The 9,772-nt window shown below is 41.6% G+C and overlaps 1 protein-coding gene across 4 annotated transcripts in view; it reads right to left on the bottom strand.

Annotated features, from left to right (window-relative positions):
• Window positions 1-494: 494 nt before the first annotated feature.
• Window positions 495-9,772, bottom strand: part of LOC134345647 (ETS-related transcription factor Elf-2-like) — a 161,474-nt gene continuing 152,196 nt past the window's right edge. For 2 of the 4 annotated variants that reach the window (XM_063046651.1, XM_063046653.1), the window contains one exon: window positions 495-3,491. In XM_063046651.1, coding sequence (XP_062902721.1) covers window positions 2,861-3,491 — 631 coding nt within the window. In that variant the 3' untranslated portion in view covers window positions 495-2,860. Of the gene's footprint in view, window positions 3,495-9,772 lie in introns of all 4 variants that reach the window. The other 2 variants (XM_063046650.1, XM_063046652.1) reach the window with 2 other exon arrangements.

Here is a 9,772-nt window from a genome sequence, read left to right as displayed (position 1 = left end):
AAGAGAGGCTGTTAAAAGTCAAGACAGCCTCAATATACTCACAAGATTTGCCCTCTAGGAATGATGGCTGCTGGGGAAGGCAAAATGTTTCCAGGTTATTCTACGTTGCTTTCATTGTTTAAGGGTCACTATATTACTGAACCAAGTAATTGCTATATTGGAAAACACAAATCCTACTGTATTACTCAATGTTTTACTTTTCCATTTTGATCTATATTTGTATACAACTGAGGGGCAGCCACTTGACCCATCAAGTCCCCAAGCATCCCCACCCATCCTGCTTAATTTCCCATCAACCTTTCTGCCTTCAGCCCAACACTAAGGGGTTAATTTAAAATAGCCATTTCGCATACCAACTGTGGGAAGTGGGAGGAGACTGGAGCCCTGGAGAAATCTTGTGCCGTTACAGGGAGAATGTGCAAACTCAGACAGAACCCCAGGTCAGAAGTGAAGCTGAAACCCCCTGTCTGCTTTCAGAGTGATGCATTTAGCCTCCATTGACTTGGTGTCACCTAAGATAAGAAACTGTCTTCTTGTCGATACGGCTTTTAAAGAAGATGCACAGACACTCAATATACTTTGTATTTCTTTACCAAAACACAATCAAAACAGGATTCACTGTTAAAGTTTGGTAAAATCTACTTGAATACACTTTGAAACAAGAGTACAACAAAATAGAATATACTTCAAATGTTGAAACTGTACAAACATCTTCAGTCAGAACACTGGTAATCTCCCTAATCACTCATTAAGGAGGGAGTTTCAATACCAGAATCCAGTTTTAAAAAGCAGGTGGTTTTGAAGGGTTTAACATCGTTTTGGTCCATTGTTTCAGGTTTTTGAACACATTTGAACAGTGAGCACTGGTGAAATCCAAAGGCAGTACCAGGGAAAAAGGGAGAGAGTCGCCATGGAGGAGCTGAACATTAACTGCATATGGTACCTCAACAGTCCTAACCAAAACAATTCTCCCCTCCCACATACATCACAGTTCATCTTCAACATGTACATAAAAATTGATAAAATAGATGGACAAAAGGATGTTAATTATAATTTCATGTAATAGTTTTCCTTTTAAAATATTTGGGTCCTGATGGCGAGACTTCCTCTTTAATTGAAGTCAACAGGTTTAGAACTACCTGAAAAGGAACAGCTCATTGCACTAAGCTAGACTGAACATGTGACCTTTAAGTGGCAGGAAAATAAAAGCAAAGTGTTTATACATACACCAAGGCAAAGTAACACAGGTATTATTTAAAAAAAAAGGTTATAGCCAAAGGTCGGTCACTTAACTTGACCAGAATCTGTGTCTGGCAGGTTCTAACTACCATAAAATAACATGTTACTCCATAACAATACTGTGCTTCATGTAAGATTAAAAAGAGCTTTTAACAAAAAGCTAGTTTGTATATAGCTTATCTTTTTTTTTAAAAAATGGAAAAACTCAAATGTCATTTAACATTGCTCACTAAATGTAATTATACAAATCCTGAAAATACCAAACCTCCTCCAAATAAAAGTAATAACTTCCGTTTCAACGTAATCCTTCACATTCCATACGGTTTGTAGAGAACTCACTTAGCACCAGTAGAAGGAAAAGTACTGTGTGCACACAGTGTTATTTAACAAATGTCAATATTCCTTTGAAATGCAATAGGCAGCATTTAGTTTTAAAAGAACCAGTGTTACCAGGAATTCTCTTGCAGGCCAACTCTGCAAGAAAATGATATTTCAGGGTAGTTTATGGTGACATATACGTACTTGGATAATAAATTTACATTGAACTCTGCAACAAGCTCTTACATTTACAGAGCAATGGGCTGTGAGTTGTTACCATTATATGACCCTTCAAATAAATAACCATTGTGCTAATTCATTTTATGATTCCAGGGAAGACCTATGAGGCTATTTTCTTAAAGGTAACAGGATGTGGAGTGTGAGACATGCTGGGAAGGGCTTCAAATGGAAATTAAGGGAACAACATTTTAAAGTACATTTTAGTCTGTGAAAATGGTAACTCTTAAATTGGGACGGATTTATATTAGTAAACATGACAGAAGACTACTGCTTTGCTATTTATTAAAACTGAACCAACAGAAGGATTGGAATGCTGGGAAAGAAGATGCAGTCCTCTGCTTCAAACACTAAGTTACAGCCAGTGTGAACTGTGTCGTCATTAACATGGCAAAGACAAGGTCACATCTGAGCTCAAAGACAATAGACAATAGGTGCAGGAGTAGGCCATTCGGCCCTTTGAGCCAGCACCGCCATTCACCATGATCATGGCTGATCATCCACAATCAGTACCCCGTCCCCGCCTTCTCCCTATATCACTTGACTCCGCTATCTTTAAGGGCTCTATCTAACTCTTTCAAGCATCCAGAGAATTGGCCTCCACTGCCCTCTGAAGCAGAGCATTCCACAGATCTACAACTCTGTCTGTGTGAAAAAGCCTTTTCCTCAACTCCGTTCTAAATGGCCTACCCCTTAAAGCACAGACAAGACCTCATAATAAAATGACAACTGGGAGTGGAAGTAAATTCCTGATATCACTTGTGCTTTAAAATTTCTGCAGTCTTCAGAAAAACATTCCAAACCAAATCACCAAAACATTAGTGTTTCAGAAGTTCTTAATATAGACTTAAAATGTAGTGAAACACATGGTCCCATTTTTTTTGGATCAATACGCAATGAACAATCAATTGCATTCGAATTCATTGAAGTATCATTTGTTCCTATTTGAAAAGTTCCTTTGTCAGCATTTGATGACGTGGCTCACGACCCACAGCAAAGCGTGGGATGGAAAAGTCTACTACCTGCTGGAAAAGTCCCACTGCCAACTCTACTAACAGTTGCACAGCTATTTTTCACCAGTCACCGTGCCTTCTGCCTCTGTTTTCATTGTCAAAGGAAGGGCGATTGTTGAGGGTGCACTGACAACCACCCAACGAGTCACTGTTTTGCTGCCCTCCACTGAACGCTCTTCCTTAATCATGGGCATATTATGGACCTCGGCTCCCACCTTTGCAGCCATGCCTTCCTGTTTGACGTCTGCTCCTTTGATAACTGCAGTAATAACTCGAGCAGGACTCTGGCTGGTAGACTGCTGGGCAGGCACTGCTAGTCTCATCACAGGTGTTCCTCCTGCTATGGGCATTGGAGAAAGAGCTCGAATAGCTCCCTGAGCTCCAACGATGTTAATGCTGCCGGTCGTAGCCAAGCCTGCCTTTGTCTGTAAGTGACACTGGGTTATCTGTGTCGCAGGGATAGTAATAATTTTTGTAGGCTGCATGGTGACCTTGTCTCCATTCTCTGTTGTAGGAGGTACCATTGTTGGGATGGTTTGGATGAGAACCTTTGGAGTGGTAACAGTCGTGTTTGTGCTGGTTATTACTGTTGAAACCGGGTTCACTGACTGAACGGCCACTGATGAAATCTTCTGGCCCGAAGAGGTCATTACAACAGGCACCTGCATTGCCACACGGACAGTTCTGCTGTAGACAAACAAGCACAAAGTATGAGAAACGTACAACTATATTTAGGCTCCATTCTTACCATATGTTCTGCATCTGACACACTGGAGTTGTATAGTCACACAGAAACAGATCCGTCAGCCAATCTGATCCATATTGACCGAGAAATCCCAGCTGAGCTAGTCCAATCTGCCTGCATTTGGTCTATATCCCCCCTCCCCCGAGCCTTTCCTATCCCATGTACCTTTCTGAATACCTTTTAAGTTTTGTTAATGCACAGTACTGTAGTAATTTTATGTATTGCACTGTGCTGCTGCTGCAAAAAATAACAGATTTCATGACATATGTGAGTAATGATAAATCTGAATGTGCTATTATGGACTGAGAGTGGGAAAGGGGAAGGGAGAGGTATTCCGTAAGGATCAGTAAACCTATTGTTTGGAACCACATGACCTTGCCTGGCGTCTCATGGCTGGGTGTGCCTGTACCCACACTACCATCTGCCAAAACACTTTCTCTCTGCCACCTGTATCTGTCCCCCAGCCTTCCGGCGGCACTCCACTCTCACCAATCCTGACATCCTTGGCTCCTGACAGATTTACAAAGTCGCTCTCCGCTCCACGTTGTCAAATACAGTACTGTGCAAAAGTCTTAAGACACCCCAGCTATATGTACTGTACATGCCCAAGACCTCTGCACAGTACTGTAATCTGACTCAACTACTTGCTCTGGCAGCTTGTTCCATACACTGACTATCCCCCAGGCGAGGAACCTGTACTGCTGGCTCCTAATAAATATTTCCCTTTTCACCTTAAACATATGGTTCTTGATTTTCCAACCTTGGGATAAAGACTGTCGCATTCACCCTCTCCATGCCCCTCATTATTTTATACATCTCCTTTTCCGACACTTCAATCATAAAGTCGCAACCTGCACAATCTCTCTCAATAACTCAGTCCCTCAAGTCCTGGCAACATCCTTGTAAACCTCCTCTATACTTATTCCTAGTTTAAAGGCATCTTCCCTATATCAGGGTAACCGAAACTGCAGCATGCTACCACCCACAATGGGCCCCCTACAATTCACCTACCAACACAATCGATCGACAGATGACGCAATAGCCACAGTTCTACACACCGTCCTTACACGTCTGGAGAAGGATGCTTATGTGAGAATGCTGTTCTTGGAGTACATTCAACACTATTAATTCCCTCCAGGCTCGACAAGAAGCTCCTGTCAAGACCTTGGCCTTGACCCTGCCTTGTGCAGCTGGATCCTGGACTTCCTGTCAGATCGCCGACAGATGGTAAGAGACAGCTCCCTCCCCTCTGACCCTCAACACAGGTGCCCCTCAGGACTGTGTCCTAAGCCCCCTCCTTTACTCTCTGTATACCCATGACTGTGTTGCCACCCACTGCTCCAATCTGCTAATTAAATTTGCTGACGACACTACACTAATTGACCTAATCTCAAATAATAATGAGGCAGCCAACAGAGAAGTCACCACCCTGACACAGTGGTGTCAAGAAAACAACCTCTCCCCCAATGTTGCAAAAACAAGGCAGCTGGTTGTGGACTACAGGAGGAATGGAGACGGGCTAGCCCCTATTGACATCAATGGATCTGGGGCTGAGAGGGTAAACCGCTTTATGTTCCTCGGCATAAACATCACCAAGGATCTCACGTGTCTGTACATACCGGCTGTATGGTGAAAAAGGCGTAACAGCGCCTCTTTCACCTCAGGCGGTTGAAGAAGTTTGGTGTGGGCCCTCAAATCCTAAGAACTTTCTAAAGGGGCAGGATTGGGAGCATCCTGACTGGCTGCATCACTGCCTGGTACGGAAACTGTACTTCCCTCACAGGATTCTGCAGAGAGTGATGCGGACAGCCCAGTGCATCTGTAGATGTGAACTTCCCATGATTCAGGACATTTACAAAGACAGGTGTGTAAAAGTGGCCTGAAAGATCGTTGGGGATGTGATCCAGCTGCTACCATCCAGAAAACGGTACCGCAGCATAAAACCCAGGACCAACAGGCTCCCGGACAGCTTCTTCCACCGGGCCATCAGACTGCTTAAATCATGCTGACACAACTGTATTTCTATGTTATATGGACTATCCTGCTGTACATACTATTTATTATAAATTACTATAAATTGCACATTTAAACAGAGGTGTAATGTAAAGATTTTTACTCATATATATGAAGGATGTAACTAAAAAAAGTCAATTCAATTCAATTTTCCAAATGTGGCTTCACCAATGTTCAGTACAACTGTCAGTACAATTACCTTTTAACAACATACTTGTTTTATGATCACAAGGCCCTGCTGGACATGAAGAACTTGACGTATCGCAGGTCGACCCCATCAGCAAGTTGCTCGTTGGCAGAGAAAGTGAAGGAGCTGGACTTGGTGCAGGAAAATATAGCAACCTCTCTTCTCTGCATTCTACTTATCAGACCCCCATTCGAAGTATTTCCACCCTGGCAAACATCTGTTTATTTACTTATTTATCAGGATACAGCCAGGAACTGGCCCTTCTGGCCCTTTGAGCCACACTGCCCAGCAACCGCCTAATTTAATCTGAGCCTAATCTTGGGAGAATTTACAATGACAAATTAACCTACCAACCAGCACATCTTTGGACTGTGGGAGGAAACCAGAGCACCTGGAGGAAATCCACGCGGTCACAGGGATGGGGAGAACGTACAAACTCCTTAAAGACAGCAGCAGGAATTGAACCCATGTCACTGGCACTGTAAACGCTAACCACTACGCCACCATGCACGTTGATGGATTCATGAATACACTCTTTTTATATTGATACTTCCCAAAGAGTAAACTATAGCTTTCCTCCCCTCACGAAAAGAGTGAACCACAAATGGCAAACATCTACCACAAACACAGTAAAGCTTAATATCAGAACCAGTGTCTTAGAATGAAAATTACACAATAAAATGCACTCTCTCCAGAAAGTGCCCAACCATCTGAAAGAACCATTTCCACATTCAATATAATCTTTGTTTTAAACTCTTCTTCTATACTGTAATGTTTTATAACACATTTTATGCAGGGATATTTACAATCAAAATCATGCCGTTTGTATTGTGCAGCCCATGCACTGCACAAAACTGTTACAAAAAAACCTTTCAAAAAGTCACAAGGTTTAAACAACATACCATTCCTGAATCCCAGCTGTTTAAAAACTTTGTATGCAGATGATGAACTTCACGTGCCAAAATCAGATATATTACAATTGTGCGTGCACTTTCTTGTGACACTTCTTGCAATATATTAGAGCTGTCAAATCACTCTTGCAATATTTCACTTTGTAAGCCTTTGTGGTTTTATTTTGGCTCTGTGGTAGAACCCATGTCTCTATATTGTTTTTCCTTCCCTCCATATGAACAGCAGACATGAACATACAAATTAAGAGCAGGTGTAGGCCTTTCTGCCCCCTCAAGCTGCCGCCACCATCATCCGAAAGTGATCTCAGCTCTCCAGTCCTGCCTACATCCTTTCACTCCATTGCCTGGCACAGACCAGGCAGCTGTATGTTAAATAAATTCAAGTACACTCAAGTTACATCAACAGATTAACTCCATTTCAAATCTTACTGAACTTTGTATGCTCTTCTTGCGGTCATTCAATCTGCTTCTAGTTTGCAACTTCAACTCCCAACTGACTTCCCCTCCTTCAACCACGCTCACAAGCATGTGTACAGTTTTGGCTGCCATATTACAGGAAGGATGTGGTATCATGTATAGACAATGCTGAAGAGATTCTTCAGGAACAGAGGGCTATGGTTTCAAGGGAAGGGAGGGTTTACTACCCCTGAAATGTAGGCGGCTGAGGAGTGACCTTACAAAGATTAACAAAATTATGAGAACACTGAGGAATTGATAGGAGCAAGTCAAAATCTTTCCCCCAGGACAGCTGAATCTAGAAGAATGTAGAGGTTTATGGTGAGAAGGGAGATATTTAAAGGAGATGAAGAATAAGTTTATCCACACAAGGCTACCAAATATCTGGAAGAAGCTGCCAGAGGAGGTGATGGAAGCAGATACAACTGCAACATTTAAGAGCTGTTTGGACAAGTACTTGGGTTGGAAAGGCTGAGGGATTCAAGCCTAATTCAGGCAAATGGGATGAATACAGATGGGCATAACAATTGGCACAGGCGAGGCGTGCAAGATCCTTTTCTGTACTGTCCATGAGATTACAGCTGAATCTGCTCTCACCTCCTCTGAGAGGAGCAGAACCTTGTTATGGGATTTGGAGGCTTGTTGCCTCAATGACTCAGAGAGTTATGTTGGCTGGAGCCAGTGCCTTGGCTCTTGGCAGGGTCACCCATACCAAACTGGTCAAAGAAGTCAGACTAAGAGTGGTCCACCGGTCCTCCAGGTTCAGGGGTTCAGCTCAGGCCTGACAACTGACCGGTAAACCAAACTGTTATGGAAACAGCATAAAGAATCCTTCTACATCTAAGTGTGACGGTATTCCTGAGTCTTCTCTGGCACTCGCCTGACTGACAGTAGTGAAAACAGAGTGACTGACATCATGGTGGAAGCCCTGAATACCGCCAGAGAGAGAGAACCTTCATTGCTGCCCTAAACTCCAGCAGTGCAATGGGCAGTAGAAACTGGTCTTGCCTAATAGATTACAGGCACATGTGAAGATAGGACACTGATTACTGACTATAGTCCAATGCTTTTTAAGTTTATGAGCAAATTTGCTCCAAAATTGTTTACTGTGACAAAGAATTTCAATTAAAAATTAAAAAGTCCCACCAATTGTAACCCTGCAAGAATGACTTTTAAACAAATCGCATTTTCCCATTGAAGAGAAGCAGCTATTTTACCTCATCACTGGTGTATCCCTTTTAAGCTAAGCTATTCACATAGGATTAGATTAGTAAACTTTGTTCCTTTTGATATTTAATTATTACCACTAGTTATGTAATGTTAATAACTTAAGGAATCCCATATGCCTGGGTCAGTTTAGAGCAGAGCTCTGCTTCATAGCATAGAAAGCTGCTACACTGCACCCTAACATTAATTAACCTTGTTGTAGAACAACCAAAATTCATCAAGCTGATTGAGGGGACTTGCAATACAAGTATAATTATTTAACAATGAATTTAATGGAATTTGATGTACAAGTGTAGGCAAGAAGAATTCTTTAAGAATTGCAGAATCATAAATCTAGTTCTTTTTTGGTATTAATTTAATGGATAATGATCTGAAATAACAAGTTTAGCCACCAGGATTAAAGTGGTGTTCAACTAGGTTTGTTAATTTTTTTTTAATGCTCAGATTAAATCTGAGGAGAAAATTAATTATCAAACACTTAGCTCATCTATTCACTTTGCAGAAGATAACCAGGCAGAGTTTATTCTATCTTTATTGACAACTGCAAAATTTTGACACCTTATTTATTCATGTGTTTTGATAATTCACTTCTAAAACCAAGCGAGATTCGACAAGAATGTTAACGACAAAAGGTCCATCCTGGATTATTTGACGTCACAATCAGCTTTTACTTTTGGGTGCATGGCACGATAGGAACACTAGATGGCAGCACCTGCAATAACTGGGCTGTGACCTCAATCAGCTGCAAATCATAATTCTTTCAACCAAAGAGCTAAGGGATGAGTTGAGCATTTATGACAGATAGGATAGCTTTTCTGTTACTTTCTTCTCTAAATGACAACATTACTTCGTGCATATCTGGATCATTTCCATAAATTCTTGCATATCAAACAGCAGCTGAAGCAGAAAAGCGAAAATACAACACAAACTATATAATTCCCAGCCATAAATAAATGAAGTTATTACAACAATATGGTGGGATCCAGAGGAATTTTATTCTGTAATGATGCCATTTATTCATACTGAGCATAGAAAATCAGCATAATACATAGCATGGGTTATCCAACAAAGTGGTGACCTGCAGACTAGACATAGCCTGAGAAATATTCCGGAAAATTCTTTGGTAAACGTCAACCAACAACTACAAATGACTAGCTTTCCTACAAGCCTCAAATGCCCAACTCCATTTTCTGCCCAGGTTCCCCACAGATCATAACAGACAACTCTGCCGAGAGTGGCCTTGTCTAGCTAATATATTTGCACATGATTAACACTGGATATGAACACCAGATATAGCATTTAATACTGCTTACTTATTTCTAACCCGATAGAATCTATTTTATTGTACGTGCAACCCATCAAGTTGAAAGTGGCTCTCTCTCCACAAATGCTGCCTGAGCTGCTGAGTACCTATCTGCACTTCTCC

This window comes from Mobula hypostoma, chromosome 4 (assembly GCF_963921235.1).
Source record: "Mobula hypostoma chromosome 4, sMobHyp1.1, whole genome shotgun sequence".
In the NCBI taxonomy this organism is placed as follows: domain Eukaryota; kingdom Metazoa; phylum Chordata; class Chondrichthyes; order Myliobatiformes; family Myliobatidae; genus Mobula; species Mobula hypostoma.
The sequence above is the reverse complement of the archived record's forward strand: the minus strand, read 5'-3'. Positions and strand labels throughout refer to the sequence as shown.